The 17,307-nt window shown below is 35.0% G+C and overlaps 1 protein-coding gene across 1 annotated transcript in view; it reads left to right on the forward strand.

Annotated features, from left to right (window-relative positions):
- Window positions 1–17,307, forward strand: part of Vwde (von Willebrand factor D and EGF domains) — a 70,903-nt gene that overhangs the window by 42,678 nt on the left and 10,918 nt on the right. Inside the window, exons 14-24 of the mRNA XM_047561686.1 lie at window positions 2,010–2,165; window positions 2,289–2,393; window positions 4,173–4,287; window positions 7,071–7,208; window positions 9,926–10,066; window positions 10,509–11,075; window positions 12,464–12,559; window positions 12,637–12,732; window positions 13,784–13,879; window positions 14,431–14,526; window positions 15,827–15,922. Coding sequence (XP_047417642.1) covers window positions 2,010–2,165; window positions 2,289–2,393; window positions 4,173–4,287; window positions 7,071–7,208; window positions 9,926–10,066; window positions 10,509–11,075; window positions 12,464–12,559; window positions 12,637–12,732; window positions 13,784–13,879; window positions 14,431–14,526; window positions 15,827–15,922 — 1,702 coding nt within the window. The remainder of the gene's footprint in view (window positions 1–2,009; window positions 2,166–2,288; window positions 2,394–4,172; window positions 4,288–7,070; window positions 7,209–9,925; window positions 10,067–10,508; window positions 11,076–12,463; window positions 12,560–12,636; window positions 12,733–13,783; window positions 13,880–14,430; window positions 14,527–15,826; window positions 15,923–17,307) is intronic.

The following is a 17,307-nucleotide window of genomic DNA, read 5'->3' on the forward strand; positions in this document are numbered from 1 at the left end:
ACAGAAGTATCATCCTCCACCCTTTTGTTTAAACCTTCTTTGACAAAGTTGGATTTGATAGCTTAGTTCTTATTATGCTGTATTTGAATCTCGGTTGTGATAATAAAATTATATTTGTCTTTTCCTCTGTTCTCTTCATCAGAATATCCTCAGCACATAATAGATAATAAGAAACTATTGATGAGTAGAACAGTGTTTATTCCTTAGTTGATGTAGACCTTTCCTCAGAGGGATGGAAATGATCACAAAATCCCCAGTCATTGGCTGGAGTCTGTTTACACACAAGAAACCAAGGGACCCTATATCCTCTAAGAGTAGGTATCATGACTCAGACATTCTTATCATCTTTCTGCTAGAGTAAAATCACTGGCAGAAAGCTACACACCTCCATAAACATGCAGTGAGTCACTTTCAGTTACCTGTCTGCAAGACAGTTTCTGGGAGCCATAGACTAGTATTCTTGTCTTCCTTTTCTTTTACTTCAGACCCACAATTTTGAAGCAGCTGCATATTGCATGACTGATTGTGAGTGGTTGAAAACATTCTACAATAGTTTTTTTCAAAAGTATAAAATTTGGCAACAAAATATATTATTCTAGTTTTCTATGTCATTATCAGTACTCAGAAATTTATTCTGGCTGTTCCTCCCTAGACACCAATGCATTTTCAATGCTGAAAATTAATACTTAAAGTGTAACTTACACATGAGATACCACTAAGCTATTAAATAGGATGGACTAGCTAAAATTTTGCTTTCAAATTACATCAAGAAGCTTGAGCAAAAATAATCTTTATTATGAAAATGATACATTTTTTACAGAATCAAGGAAAAAGATGTAGCTGAATTCTCAGGAAATACTTGAAGTTGGGACTTGGACAACACAAAAACTTAGCATGTGCACATTTGGATTTGTGTATATCTATTTGTCTCATTTCTTCTATTCTTTGCCCCCCCCCATCTTATTATATCCTGGATTTCTCCACATAACAGAAAATCATGACTGTCAACAGGTCTTGAATCCCAAGTCATCAAAGACAGACTGGTCCTACATCCTTTTTGGTACAAAGTTTAAATATCTCAAGTAATTGAAGCACTGGTTCAGCTTAGGGCCTCCTTAGACCAGACAGGTGTATGCAAGGAGGTGAGCCATATAAGAAAGTGGGAACCTGTGGGGGTCCTCTCTGCTACAGTTTGAGTGGACGAGAAAAGGGGTAACTGCTGGAGGATGATGTTGGCTGTATATCACTCAATTTCCCAAAAAACTTATCTACTCTTTTTAAATGAGAGGGGGCATGGCCGTACCAGCTCTGGCCTCTAACAACGAGTCGCCCAACTCTCTTTTATTTATATACACAGGTAAAAGGGGTCAGGACTGGGAGGAGCTTCTTCTGTGATGGACAGTATAGGGTAGAGTTAGGGGAGCCATTCTCTTAAGGGGGAATATTCCAGGAGATGGGAAACCACTCCCAAGCAGCACCACATGCTTCCTGGCAATACCTAGAAGCCAGGCATCTGCATCCCATGGCTCAACATAGTCTTATTCTGCTAAATAAGGATGGCTTCCCACAGGAACCCTTGGAGGAACCATGCAGATTGAGGGCAGAAAGGGCAGTTTCAAGCAGATGGAGAAGTTGGGTAATTTTGCAGATGAGGGTGCTTCTGGACAGAAATACCATCCACTGCCTCAAGTACAAAGTCAAGTGTGTTTTCTCTTGCTCCAAAAGTTATTGCAGCATGACCCATTTCATGTGGCCAATATCAGTAATTCCTTTGATTTGAATCACCAGGAAATGCATGATTTCCTAGGAACACTACATCAAATTAGGATGTATACTTTTTTACCATTTTGAATTAAAACTCATTCTCAATGTGAATTTTGTTTCCTTATTTACATTCCATTATACTAGGCTTATATTTTAAAATTTGTATTTTGATCATATGCAACTCACTAGCAAAAATATTTTCATAATTGTAACACAATTTAACAGCTTTCCCATTATGTCTTCAGTATAATAGCAGTAAATGGGTTCTTGGAGAACCTGTCTATGCACAGGCAGTTTTTCAGAACAGCAGAACTGTTGATTGTCAGCTGCCCACTGATATCCAGCAGTCTGATACCATGGATCTGATGGACAAGAAACCAATTATCAAGTGGCAATTAAAGGTAAAAAATAAAAAGATATCCTCATATTTATAAGCAAAGTAATACTTACATACACATTTTCATAACGAATTTGTGAGACGACATTTGGAACAAATTATCTTATTGTAGAACTACATCTTACAGGTATCTAATGATGGTTATAAATTCAGTAATTCCAAAATAATGATCATATACGATGGTGCCTGTCAAGTTTGCGGTCTCTACAAAAATGACTCATGTGCTATAAAGGTATGTCTCTTTTCACTTATTTTCACATTTACATCATAGGTATTTTCATTTCCCATGGCATATCAACTGTAGTTTTTTTCATACATATGAGAAAGACTATTAGAGAAAATAATCTTCAAGTGCACATAAGGTTAATTTTAATATTTACTCTTCCTATAACTCCTGTTGAAGTGGTAAAAAAGTGTTGTCTTCCTTAACATTTTGAAGTGGCAGATTGCTTATTCCTAAAAACAAACAAACAAACAACAACAACAAATATATATATATGTATATGTAGATATATATATATATATATATATATATATCTTTGTGGTTTGTGGTTAGCTAGTTCTCTTTGTGGCAAATGGTATACGTTTGAGTAGAGTTTGTAAAGTGTATCAGGTTAGCACTTTTATAGAGAGTTTTCTGGCATCTAAATTTTTTGTGCCATTCGAAAACTTACCACTTGATGAATTACAGAACAATAGCACAACCTAACCCTAGTTCTTATAGCCTCACTCTCTTAACCTAGATCCAGACGACTGAGTTTATTCACACAGCTTTCTTCCATGTGCATTGCTAACAACCTTCAACTAATATCACTTGAATCTTCAAAACCAAGGAACTCATCAAGTATGTGGTGCACACCTGTGAACTCAGCTATTCAGGAACGGAAGGCGGGAGGATCACAAGTTGGAGTCAGCTGGGACAACTTAAAATAATGTCTCAAAATTTAAAAAATGAAAGATCTGGGAGTGTAGTTCAGGTGGTAGAGATCCCTGAGTTCAACTCCCAGTATTACAAAAAATAAACCTTCAAGAAGTATATTTTTCTACATTTTAAATCTTTTTTCCCTTGAGATTGATCAGGTTATTTTTTATTGTTGAGAAATTATTGGATTTTTAGTTTGCATCAATATTTCATTTCCACATGTTCTTAAATACTTTTAAGAGCATTGTTATTTAATGTTGTCTTATCCTCTTAGGGCTATTCTAATTTTTTTGCAAGTTTCAAAATTATATCAAAGAAGATTTTTCTAAACTGAGCAAAGTTTATATCTCCTGAATAAAATTTGGTCTACTTCCCAAGTTAAAAATGATTGCTGTATTTAATATCATTTCTCTGGTTACAGCATTTCTTTCAACTATTTTTTTTTTTAATGATACCTATTATGAAGTGTAGATAATGACACTTCGGATGTGTGGTCAAGTATAGTGGGCTGTTAGGGAAGAAGAATAGTATAAATTAATGTGATTTTTTAAATGTACAAAAATGGAAAGTAGTCAAATAAATAAATTTATTTTCTTTCTTTTTTTAGATAGGGTCTTGTTGTTACCCAGACCTTGATCTTGATCCCCCTGCCTCACATCCCAATTAGCTAAAATTACAGGTGTGCACCACCACGCCCACCTCTTATTTCTTCATTAATAAAATGAAGAACAAACACTCCCAGCATGAATTTTAGTAGTGAAAAAGAAAAAAAAAAAAAGAGAGAGAGAGAGAGGTTTTCCCCAACATTATTTGTAAGTTATAATTTTGCACAGAGATACAACTTATATGCATTTTCTTATTCTTCCAAATTGATAAATTTCCTAGGCTTTTAAACAGATAGGAAATAATTTGAATTATGACCTGGATTTGTGATCATGAGGTATGAAAAAATGTTTTATAATCAAAATGGAGTTATTATATACTTTCATTGGAATTATCAGTATATGCTGTTATCAATCTCTGTACAGGTTTTTTATGTACTATAACTTTTGTCTATTGATGTTTTCCTTTTTAAAAAATTTCTTCTAGGAGAATGTTTGCATTATTGATGGACTCTGCTACACTGAAGGAGATAGAAATCCTACCAGTGCTTGTTTGATTTGTCGATCCCAAATCTCAAAATTTACTTGGTCATTTTTAGAAAGTAAGTTTTTCTTTGTTAATCCAAATTCCTACACAAGACTGTTTTAAACTACAAGTTACATAAATGTATTTAAGGTCAATGAACACTGTATTTCATTTCACATCTTAATGCTTACTTTACTTTGCTGCAAGGACATATAAATTGAGAGGATATTTTTATATACAGTCCTGCACCAGATAATGTCATTTTGGTCCACCACAGTGTACATATACAATGGTTGACCCAGAAGGTAGGTCATCCAATGATGTCATACCTGTTTTAGGTCTTTCTTTTCTATTTTTTTTTTCCTTTGGAAGCACTCTCTTTGATGACACAATGACAAAATTGCCTGACAGTGCATTTCTCAGGACTTATCCCTGTCATTGAGTGGAACATGACTGTATAAAAATTCCTATGATCATACTATAATAGAATATGAGATATTTATTTTAATGCTGGATAGGGAAAGCAATGTGATTTAATCATAGAAGAAATGGGAATTGTTAATTCAGTTACACACCATTTCCTATTCCTAGCCTTAATTCTGTCAGTTTTCTGAGAAAGCATTTAACCATGAAATTCTAGAGGATATGCATTTATCACTTGTTAAATAAGATATCTGGACTTCCAACATTACTATTCTGTGATGCTATGAATATAATATTGGATACAAATAATATTGAGATTCTTTATTTCATCCATACAGCATTCCAAATTGTGTACCTGATACCAAATAAATTTTTCACTTTCCTAAACACAGCTAGATATGATTTCACATGGGTGCCCAAGTTCTCTTTCCTCATGGGATGATCAGGCATTATTAGATGCAGTGGGACATGATTATTCCCTGATGCCATGTAATTTTATCTGAGTCATAAAACTTTATCCAGTACTTTATGATATCATTAAGCTTGTCATTATATGTGTAAATTTAATTACCATGTTAGATCATTTGCCAGATGATTCACTGCTTAGGTGTAAGACTCATGGAATATTTTTGGAAGACAAGAAAATTTAAAGAAAAAAATTAGTGCAAGAGGCAAGGATGATGCAATATAACTTCTGAATTAGTGTCTGTTTTAATGACTATGGTATAATTGATTCAGTAGGGAGCCTTAATGTTTAAAGATGTAAGGGGTCGTAAAATATCATGTTTCCAACCCCATTGTATTGGGGATGAGGAAATTAGTATTGATAAGTTAAACTGCTTGTGTAAGGATACACAGGGGCAGAACGGGAGCCAGAAATACATTCTCTTGGCATCAGTGCACCATGGACCCAAGAAGAGTGTTTGTGACCAGTATGATGTAGTGTGGCTTTTTATTCACTTCCTAAGCCAGTGGGCAAGAAAGACAGGTAGTTTTTGAAACATAAGATATAAAAAGACAGTTTAAATTGTTTCATAAGCATAAAGGAAACTCTCCCTATCCCCTGACATAGTCACTTTACTAGTATGTAAACTCAGCCACCAGAAAGACCTCAGAGGAACAGGAGATTGGCATGACTGGTGGCTCCCAACTGTTACAACTTGGGGACATGCACAGTGGGGAGAATTCTGGGGAATCAAATAAAGAATGCAATCAGGGGCAGTTAAAGGACAAATAGAGAAAGGGATATATAGAGGGGGAAAGGGAGGCTGAAAGAGACAAATGTACAGAGAGAGAGAGAGAGAGAGAGAGAGAGAGAGAGAGAGGGAGAGCTTGCAAGCACATGCAAGCAGTGAGATGATCAATAGTAAGAAGTAACTTAAGACAGAAGAGGAGGTGCATCCGGACTGGGCAGTGCAAATTTGCTTGTGTATTTTATGCTGTCCAAAATGTTTTCACACTCTAATAGCAAAGTTTGAGTTCTGCACCTGTCAGTTACTTTTATATTTTCTTAGAATAGGGTTTATTATTCAGTCTGTTTAAAAATGAAAGCAACTAAGAGAACTGTTAGCAGAGCTCTGTCTTTATCAAAATGCTTGCCTCTGTGGGAGCTCTCAGAATCACACTTCTCCTCATGCAAATATTTTTAAGTTGTAGTGGGGTAAATATTAAAATATACAGTTTTGAGCTGATATTTGTCTTAAAGACATCTAGTTTAACATCATATGAACAAGTCAGAATATTTAGGTATCTTTAATTTTTTTCATTTTTAAGATGAATATTTTATCATTTGGAATTATGAACATATATCTCTTTTTTATTGAGTTGTAGAAGGAATTCAAGTATTGATTGCTCCAGGGATTTTTGTACAATAAGGGTTACTATTCATTAATGATAGGAATTTATGTATTCAGATAAGTTGTTAAGCAGTCAAAGAGCATAACTTCATCTTCATTGGCTTTACTGAGGAAAGACTGACTTCTCTAACATATTGGAAATTTTTCACAAATTTTCACAGACAATGCAAGAACTGGATAAAACAGGTTGTCCTTAAGCTAAGGCAAAATCATTCTAAACAACTGTTTTCATTGTTTAAAAAACATCACTGCGTTTTTAAATGAACTACAAATGAACTCTGTAATATAGTAGCCTTTTGCTTTAAATGTTAATAGACTTTTAAGTCATCTTATTTATAGGCTAAATTTTATGTACTTGAAGAGTCAGGTTGAATCATAATTGAAATCTAAGTAATGACCTTACATATGATTATACATTAAATTTCAAAAACAGCACACTTTTCTCCTCATAATGCATGACTTCTCTGTGGGGGCTGGGAGGTCTTAAATAAAGAGTAGAAGAAACCAAATAATGAGCCAGATAGACATATAATATATTTCAAATTAAGTCATTTGAACTCTTAATCTACATTTATTTTAGGCAAAAAATGTCAGGAAGATACTGATGAGTGTGAATCTGGACCTTGCTTTCCAGGAGTAGAGTGTCTCGATACTTTTGGTTCCTATCATTGTGGTTCATGTCCAGAAGGATTTTATGGTGATGGAAAAACCTGTCATGGTAAAAATCTATTTTTTGCTGTGAGATGTTTTCTGCTGCATTTAATTAGCTCAAATCACTCAATTCCATTCTCTTTCTTACACGCTCATTTGGTATATATGCAATAAGTGTTGTGCACTACACTAGATGCACAGGATGCAAAGATATATCAGACATATCCTCTGAATTAATAGGTTAGGGTGCAATAGAAGTATCCTTTAGTACAATATAGTATTCTGTGTCTTGTGATTGAAGAGCCTACAGGGACTAGCTGGAATCCTACATGATGCATTGTGTCTATCTGGAGGAATAATGAAAAATTTTTAAAAGGAGATGTCTAGACTATAGTAGATATACAAGAGCTTAACCTGATATATGAGATCAGGGAGTAAAAAGCATTTGCAAGAAGAAGGAATAGACTGAGCAAAGGCCCAGGGGCATATAACATCACAGCACATCCTGGGCACTGAATAATTCAGTCTGCCTGTAGTACCACGGACCAGGAGAGCTGCTGCAAAAGTTGAAGCTGGAGAGTAGCCAGCATGCAGACCAGCAGGAGTCCCTTAAAGTTTTGAAATAAGAGAGAAACATGATAAGACTTACATTTGAGAAGTTTACTTAAGTAATGTAGAGAATAATCCACTTATGGGTAAGAAACTGTGTAAACCTGAAGGTGGGAAGAAAAGCCAAGACAGTATTTCAAATAGATGGAAATATTCTGCCTTAAGGTAAGATAATGAGAAATGAAAAAAGATGCTAAAGAAGCAAGCTGATAGTACTTGGTCAGAGACTAAGCATAGAAGAGTCATTAAGTTGCAGTTGTTTGATTTAAGTGAATGGTATGTGGAATTGGCACTCACATTGTGTGCTGTGTGAACTACATTCCACTAAAATTCTGACATTGAAGTCCATAAGGTTACAGGAGGTGATAAGAGTGAAGTACTGATCCAATAGGATTAGTGTCTTATAAGGAGAAATACCAGAGAACTCTTTTTTTTTCTCTCTGATTTATCTGGGGATTGGACCAGGGAGCATTCTGTGTGTGAGCTTCATCCCCAACCCTTTATATTTTTTGAGGCACAGTTCCACAAAGTTGATCAGGCTGCCCGCAAACTTGGCAATCCTCCTACCTCAGCCTCCCAGGTACTTGGGATTATAGCATTGTACCACCATGCCCTGCTCACCAGATAACTCTCTCTGCCAGGTGAGGACATATTGAGAGCATGTCTATCTCTAACACATGGAGAGGGTTCTCACATGAAACAAAACAGGCCAGCACTTTCATCCAGAACTTCCCAGCCTCCAAAAGAGTAAGGAAGTAAATTTCTGTTGTTTCGGTCACTCGTTCTATGATTTTTTATTATGGCAGCTTGAGCTGACTAAAACATCTATGCAACATACAGGAAAAGTAGTGGGTTTGGAGAATAATGATAGTGAATTCAGTTTGGTTTCAAAGAGACTGAATGACAATGGAACATCCACATGAAACTCAGAGAGAGAGGACTAAGTAAAATATATGGTTACTATGATCATCAGCTATGGGTTGGCATTACCCAGGGAGAATTCAGAGGAAAGAGGACCAAAAAAAGTCTAACATCAGTATTTTAAAAGATTAAAAGAGAAAAGTGAGTTATAGAAGACAAAATCAAAGAACTACATCTTTGGTGTAATTGAATGAGATCTATTCTAATGAAAAATAGATATTAATGATATAATATCACTTTAAGCTTCAAATTGGGTTGAGTGTGTCTAGCCCTGGAGGTGACCACTATGAGGCACACAGTGCAACTACTCCCATGTCTCCTTCAGTATCCAGTTCCTAATATTAACACTTTCTGCTCTCTAACATTCCTCCTTTCCAAACAAAGAGGACTCATTAAAACTTTTATCAAGTGGACTTTAAGATGAAAACAAGTTGAACCCAATCCCATTATATACAAGTGACTAAGAGCTTTTCTAACATTGTCAGAGATGATTTGTGTATTTCACAAAGATTCTTATTGCTGCAAAAGAATTGGTTGTTTTTGGTTACTTAGTTATGGTCGGCACCAGAGTTTGAGGACTATAAAAATAAGCAAAGCAAGGTTTGGATTCTTAAGGTTAGTGTTAACTAGTAGGAGAAAGGCATGCATAAGAGCCAATAGCACAAAGGACAAACTCCTGGGAGAGAACCCAGGTGAACTAGATAGATTTGGTGTGTGGGTGCTACTGAAGAAAGTTCTCTTACTCAGATCAGGTTACCATAACAGAATACCACAGATTGAGTGGTAAATCTTAAAACGGCAGAAATTTGTTTCTTCACAGTTCTGGAGGCTGGAAGTTCAAGTTGAAGCTTCTGGCTTGACTGGCTTGGGTTGAGACTTTCTTCCCGGCTAGCAGACATCTGACATTGTGCCTTCCCTCTGTTGGTTCTCCTGGTGTCCCTTCCTCTTTGTGGGCCAACAATCCTATTGTGCCAGGGCCCCATTCTTCTGACCTTGTGTAACCTAGTCATTTCCATAAAGGCCCCATCTCTCAATACAGCCATGTAGAGTTAGGGCTTCGCCATAGGAATTTTGAGGCACACAATTCAATGCATACCAGAGGGTTTGCTAAACAGATGATATAAAAAGTGGTTCTTTCATCTAATGTGCAGAGGGTACCATCCAAGTGACATGTGTATTATATGTTCTTGTTAATGATCCTTTTGGTTTTGTAATATTTTAATTCTGATCTGTTTTTTGTGTACCCACTTGCAGCTGAAATACAGTTTTTAAATGAACTTACTACACAAACTGCAGTTCTTACAAGATCTCACAAAAGCATAATTAAGGAAGAGGATGGTACAAGTGCCAAACTGGGAGAAAACCAAATTAAGCCAATAAACGGAAATGCCTCTAGTAAGTAATGATCTTAGCTGAAATATAGTGACAAATGTATTTGGTTTTTTGTTGTTGTTGTTTTGCTAATCTATTGAATCCTCTGGATCATAGTCTAGAAAAATGTATTCATTCATGTCATATAACATGAATGTCATATCCTTTGATTAAAGCATGGTATCATTTAAGGTGATATCAGAAAGTTTTACTAATTATTATACTTTAACTTTCATGCTAGCTACTTTTCTGTGCTCTCTTGCCTACCCCAGCAGGTAGCTATCTAAGATCCTTGACGGCAGGAACAGTGTCATGACCTCTGTTTACTGTGACTCCTCATATAGTGTTACATATGTTGTAGAGGCTAAAAGAAGATGTGAATAACTTAATACCAAATATTGTGGTAGAACATAATGTCAATAAATGTAATTTACTAATATTTCTATATCTTTTTTTGGTTGTTTAGATTTGAATTTTCAGCCCCTGTCAACAGAGCATTCACTAATGGGTGCAAGCTTTACTCCCAGTCCTCCTCCAGTCAAAAGGTTCTTGAGTACAATGAACATCTCCTACCTGTCACCAAAATCAATTACGACTCTGATGGATAATTCAAAGAAGACTGTTTCTCAACAGATACCTGGTTATGAACATGTGGATCATATTCTCAGTGCAAATCTCAGTGTGGATGAATTGGAAGATCCTACAAACCAAAGTCATTCTTTTAGCGTTAATCCCAACAGCTCTCTTGGCCAAGTGAGGGATATTATCCAGAGCACCATCCAAATAGAGACAGGAGAATATCGTTCTCACGTTAATAGTTCTTCCCAAGATTTCACACAATATGAGGATGAGTTTGCAGCATCAGTTACTCAAGCAGTCACTATGTTGCCACCAAAGTCCGAATCAACCCAAACATCAACTTGTGCTGAGTCACCTTGTTTTCTTGGTGTTTCCTGTGTGCCAACCAGAGATGGCCACTTCAAGTGTGGACACTGCCCTATTGGGTATTATGGAGATGGTGTCAATTGCAGAGGTACTATGAAAATTCTTCAGAAGATACAGAGAAAACTCAGTTTTAGTAACTAATAAGATACACTTTTCCACTTATTAATTTCTGTTCTTTCCACTTTTTCACCATGTTCTAAAAAAAGAAGCAAAAGTATTTTTGAAGTTCCTTCTTAAAGTGTTAACATTATATACTATCACAACTATATAATATGCATTATAAAAATTTATTAAGCACCTACTGTGTCCCAAGGTCTTTAGAAACATTATGTATCAATTATACACAATAAACAACAACCCCATATAATTAGGGTTTTTGTTCCCATTAGACAGTTGAGTTAGTGAAGTTTTAAGGGACTGAATGTCTTGCTATTAAGCAAGTAATGAGAAGAAACAAGGATGTAAATACAGAACTGATTAACATTGTGGCCTGAGTTATTTTAAGTTCAAAATGGACAGTTAGAACTTTAAATTACTAATTCTGACCTATTTGCTTATTTGCATAAATTAAATTTCTCTGTAATTCCTCCAATTCTTTGGAGACTTAAACAAGTTTTGCATAATTTTAATTCTACAAGTATTTTTATATCTTTCCACAATTATTAACATTTTTTTTATCTGATGCAAAGCAAATTTTTGAGTTCTATAATGTAGTACCTGGTTTTCATTGTTGCTCTTGTTATGGGTTTGATGTTATTGTTTTGCTTTGTATTTTGGTTTGTTTGAGACCAAAATTAAGTGAGAAGGCTCTTGGCATATTGCTATGTTCTCAGTATTACCTAAAGGAATTTTATTTTTCTGGAGTCAGACGCACTATCATTGCGCCACAAGGTCCTGGAATTTTATTTTTCTTATTTTTTTTCCATAAGAATAAGAATTATAACTCTCAATACTTCTGTGTCTGTAATATAGAATTCTTTATTAACAAGTGAAACAAAACAATCTCATGCATATCAGATACCTCAGGAAATGCTAAAAGTCCAGTAGAATATATCAGGTAGTTAGAGAAGCTTAAGGAACCAACCTCAGGATGTGCTTGTTATTGGCATCTTTGAAATTCTGATCATCCCTATCATTCATTAACATTTAGCTGATTGGTATCTGAAACTTCATTGCCCCCTGAAAACAAGACTATAATTTCAGGTAGGGTTAGGGTCTACCTCCAATAGGTACCGTCATGAGAGTAATTACTACATATGGCCCTTCATTCTTACTCCAGAAACAATTTTCCTCAGTCATTCTAATGGTTAAAAAAATTAAGAAAAGCATTTTTTGGGTTAACATGATGATCATTGTTGAAAACCTTATAAAAATGTTCCAATTAAATAATTTTTAAATTTTATTATAACTAAATAAGGGGCAGCATGTCTATACATCATGTCAGTGGTTCAGCCATTTTTCCTTGGTTTTTTGCAGCCATTTGTAGACATCCATGTGGAAGAAGCAGGGAGTGCATAGCACCAAACATATGCAAATGCAGACCTGGTTATACTGGTTCTAACTGCCAAACTGGTACGTGTATCATCCTTGAGCTTGAAAAATAAATTTATTTGATCATTGATATTTCTAAATGGGTTTATTTTATACAGCTGTATGCCGCCCTGCTTGCAAAAACCTTGGGAAATGCATGAAGCCTAATGTTTGTGAATGTCCTCCAGGACACGGTGGAACAACCTGTGATGAAGGTGGTAATACAAATTAAAAATCAACTAACAGAGTTAAAATAAAATGTTGTTTTCTCTAAAATGCTCTTGAAAGATAATTCAGCTTTACTGTGCATATACTAATATGTATTTATTAATGTTGGTGCAAGAGTCACTTTTAAGCATTCACTAAAAAAATCATTCATTTGAGAATTTTGAAAACTTAAATTTCAGAAATCAGAGATCCAAAGAATAATAGCTTCTCTTTGGTGAAATTATCTTCTGAAATTATTTTTCAAACTTTGATTATAAAATCTCATATCTCTACAATATCTTTGACTTCAAGCAAAAGATAATTATTAAGTGACTTATCAAAATTGTTCCTAGAAATGTTAAATAATTAGAAGATACAAGGTAATAAGAAGAAAACTAAAAAGCGATTTCAAAAATACATCTTTAGCCCATATAATTTTCATGGCTTTAGCTGAAATATTAAGTGGAGAATTTATGAAACAGAATTCCTAACATTAGGTAATATTTTTAAAAAATGAGATTGTTGTGTTTTTAAAATAGTTTTTTAAAAAATAATGTATTTTGGTAGATGGTACATATTACAAATAAACTGAGTCATGTTAAACGTTTTAATGACAAGGCAAGCAACACAGGAACAAACTAAATTAAATTTAGGATGAACTAAAACATTCAACAAGAGCCATGATGATAGCTACGTAAATATAGAAATATTCTATTTTTAGGGTAGAAATATGCAAGTTCAAGAATCACTTTACCGAAGAAGCCTAAGGTCATATATTTCCATCCAGTTAACCAAATTTTTATAAACCTTTCACACAACTATCTGTGTTGCATTTTCTAGGTTTATTGTATAAACCCAAACATGCTGATGCCTGGTGTTTCAGAGTGGTGAATCCACACAGTCAATCCCACAGATCTGAATTTCATTGTGAAAGAGAACTGAAGTCATTATAAACTGCTCTTACAATAGGCTTTATTGTGACTGTGCATCATAAATTTAAATGGATGCTTCATTGTGATTATTATTAAGACCTAACAATAATGTAATCTATGCCTGCAGGACGTTGTAGCCCACCTTGTCAACATGGTGGCACATGCTTGCCTGGCAATCTCTGCACTTGTGCCTATGGTTTTGTGGGATCAAGATGTGAAACAAGTAAGCCAAGCTCCCTTGCAGTCTAGTATAATGAACTTACTCCTTTGATGAACTTTTTAAACACTAAATGGAATGAACCCAAACCTTAAGTAGAGAATACTCCTTCATCATCTATGAAGGAGTGTTCATTTACTATCCTTGGTAGCACTGGGAGTAGTTTGTTCTCAGAAATAACTCGATTCTTGACCCTACCCATGATCTGTCTTTGAGATAAGATGAATTCAAATGTGCTCATTTGCAAATAAATTTATCTCGTTTCATTTATGTCTATAGTCACTTTCATCTGTAGCAAATAATTTTCCTCTAACAGCCAACTTTGTTGACTGTTTAGTTCAATGATTTTCTACTATCCCCAACTCTATTAATAAGAAAATAACTGAATATGAAAAGGAAAGAGCATTTAAAACCAAAGTATAAATTGTCTTCTCTCTCCCATCTTATCCATTAGCAGATACCTTTGGCAGTCATGAGCTATTTAGGTAATAAGTTGAAATGGTAGTGAGCATTCTTAGCTTCATTTGCCTTTCTTTTATCTTTACCGTGTATCTTAGTGGTTTGTAACAGGCACTGTGAAAATGGAGGTGCGTGTCTCACACCAGATGTTTGTCAATGCAAGCCTGGCTGGTATGGACCCACCTGTAGTACAGGTAAAATCAGAATGTAATAAACATGTCCATTACAAGAAATTTAAAATGTGCCAATGTTCTAAAGACTTGTAATTAAGAAACAAAACTGATCTGACAAGACACATATGAAGTTATTATGTGACACATATTTTTAAAACTTATATCTTCTTATATTGGACTGGATTATGTCTTATAACTTTATTATTATCCAACCATTTTTTTTTTTTCTGGTACTGGGGATCGAACTCAGGGCCTTGTGCTTGCAAGGCAAGCACTCTACCAGCTGAGGTATCTCCCCAGCCCCCAACCATTTTTTTTTTTTGCCTTTATAAATACTACCCTGCTGTGAACTCAAAACACCTGCCATATTGTATTTTCAAGGTTTCTTTTAAGTTTTTTTTTTAATCACAACATAGATATGCTATTTCATTAAACATCTAAGCAATCCTTAGTTATACAACCATCCTGCTATTCCATTTGTTTATCACAGTATCACTTATTTCTTTAGCAGTAATGTTTGCAGTTTTTCATATTTAATTAATTGGCAGTTGATCTAATGACTTTTCTCAATGAAAATTTAATTCAACCTTCATAATTTGCCAACTGTATGTGAAGCATGATGCAAAGGGGAAACAAAGACCAATTTGATTTTGCCCTTATTTCAGGTAGCATATTGATAGTGAAGGAGACCTAGGATACAGTTACAAAAATCACAAGACTAGGTTGGATTATGATAAGTAATACCATCGAAGCAAAGTTCCTTGGAAGCAAGGCTGGAGATCAGTTCTGGTGCGTGGGATTTGGAAGAAAATAAAATTTTAGTAGACCTTGGAGTAGGTTGAAAAACGGAACTGGGGTGCTTTTTAGAAGAAACAAAGGTAATGGAACAAACACAAAGAATGTTTTTGAGAGTGCTAGGGCCTGAGTGCAGTGTCCCTGTTTAATTTGAGAAAGAGACAAAGAGGTACACATAGCCCCATGCATTCAACAAGGTACAAGCCATCCCATTAGTGCTATTGAATTGTCTGCTCTTAACTTACAATCATTTTTGTTTTTAGCTTACCAAGGGTATTCTGAATTCTAATCACACACTCCACATTCTTAGTTTGATATTATTTGTAAACTTAATGAACATACTTCAAAAGTTATTATGCAGTTATTTCATGCCTCTTATGTTTGGTAAAGTTTAATTAATTATAGGTTATGGATTTTACTTGCAGTAAAAATAAAATGTTTCCTTATGCTCCATTTGGTATTTCTGTGCAGCTTTCATTTTTAAAATAACACTTTGATGGTCTCTTTCCCTCTTGCTGTTCATTAGCTTTGTGTGACCCTGTTTGCCTCAATGGTGGTTCCTGTTACAAGCCAAATACCTGCCTCTGCCCAGATGGATTCTTTGGTGCACAGTGTCAGAATGGTAATGATTCTTTCTTTATAAATAAAAAAGTCAAATGGAACATTAGACATCAACAGAGCTTTGAGTGAACATTAGAGAAGTTTCAAAGAGGAAGATGCTCTTTGTTTCTTCCATTTCTTGTGATGCTGCAGGTGTAGCCATCAAATGAGCAGTTTATACAAAAAGTACTAGAGTTATCAAATAAAATGGTTATATTTATTCTATGTATGTTAGGCTTACAACCTTGGCACTTGTCAGTGCTTTGTAGAAAGAAGGTATGAAACCAATAAGCGAAGTTTTTATGCAGTTTACAATGAAATGGTATCATTTTCCTTGCCTTCAGAGCAAAAATGTTTGATTTATAATCTACTGTCTAATGATTTTCCATGATCTCTCTTGACTTCAGTTTCATTAAACATTTATGAAGAGTTATCTATGCACAGCACTCTACAATATGGTGTGGAGACATAAAGATGCATCATCTTCTTTGTGGCCCATTATCTTAAAACCTTCCCTCAAATAGTTAATCCTGCAAGGTTTTCTTCAGAGTAATAGGAATGTCTTGAGAGTGAGAGTATAGGTAGGAATTGATGTCAATAAACTTTAAAAAGTTTATTTTCATCTTCATATTTTGAGTTACACAATATGTAGAGTCAACTTTTAGTATAGAACATGTAAGAACATCATCATAATTTAATTCATAAAACTTATACTTTCCTTGCCAGGATACAATTTGATTTCTGATGATTATTTTTGATTTGGAGGTTGGCTAGGATTCTTAGGATGAAACTGAAGCAGAGAAGAAACCATTACTCAAACACAAGACATATGGGCCTGGGAACATATCCTCTAATTCAGATTTCCTCCAACGAGCCAGTTTGTGAAAGGGAGGAAGCAAAGACTAAGTTAAGCAAATCTTAGAAGCTAAGAGATTGTAACTAAATCCATGCTGTAGAGTTATAGGTATAATTCTGAGTGTCAGAAAGTAAGGAGAGAAATGAAAAGCTTTCATCTGTCGTGCTACTTGCAGATGTAAGACATAGAAAAGTTCTTCTCAAAACTACATGCCAGCTATGAAACTAGATAAAGGAGGGAATCTCTAAGTAATTCAGTTGAACTAAAAGGTATCTATGGAGCATATGCCTTTTCAACAACAGGTTGCTGTAGCGAGACAAGAGCAGGTTTAGCAACTCCTAGCTGGCACAGACTTTGGCAATTTACTGTTAATCTTTAGGCTTCAGATTCCTGGATTTCAAGTTTAATCTAAACACTATTACATTACATCCACTTGTGAACTCAAATGGTGGGCAGGGAAGATGGCACACATCAAAAGAATCTAATAAAATTAGGCAAAATATTATTAAAAGTAAATATGAGGGACACACGCTATGTGTACAATAGAATAT

This window comes from Sciurus carolinensis, chromosome 8 (assembly GCF_902686445.1).
Source record: "Sciurus carolinensis chromosome 8, mSciCar1.2, whole genome shotgun sequence".
Classification (NCBI taxonomy): domain Eukaryota; kingdom Metazoa; phylum Chordata; class Mammalia; order Rodentia; family Sciuridae; genus Sciurus; species Sciurus carolinensis.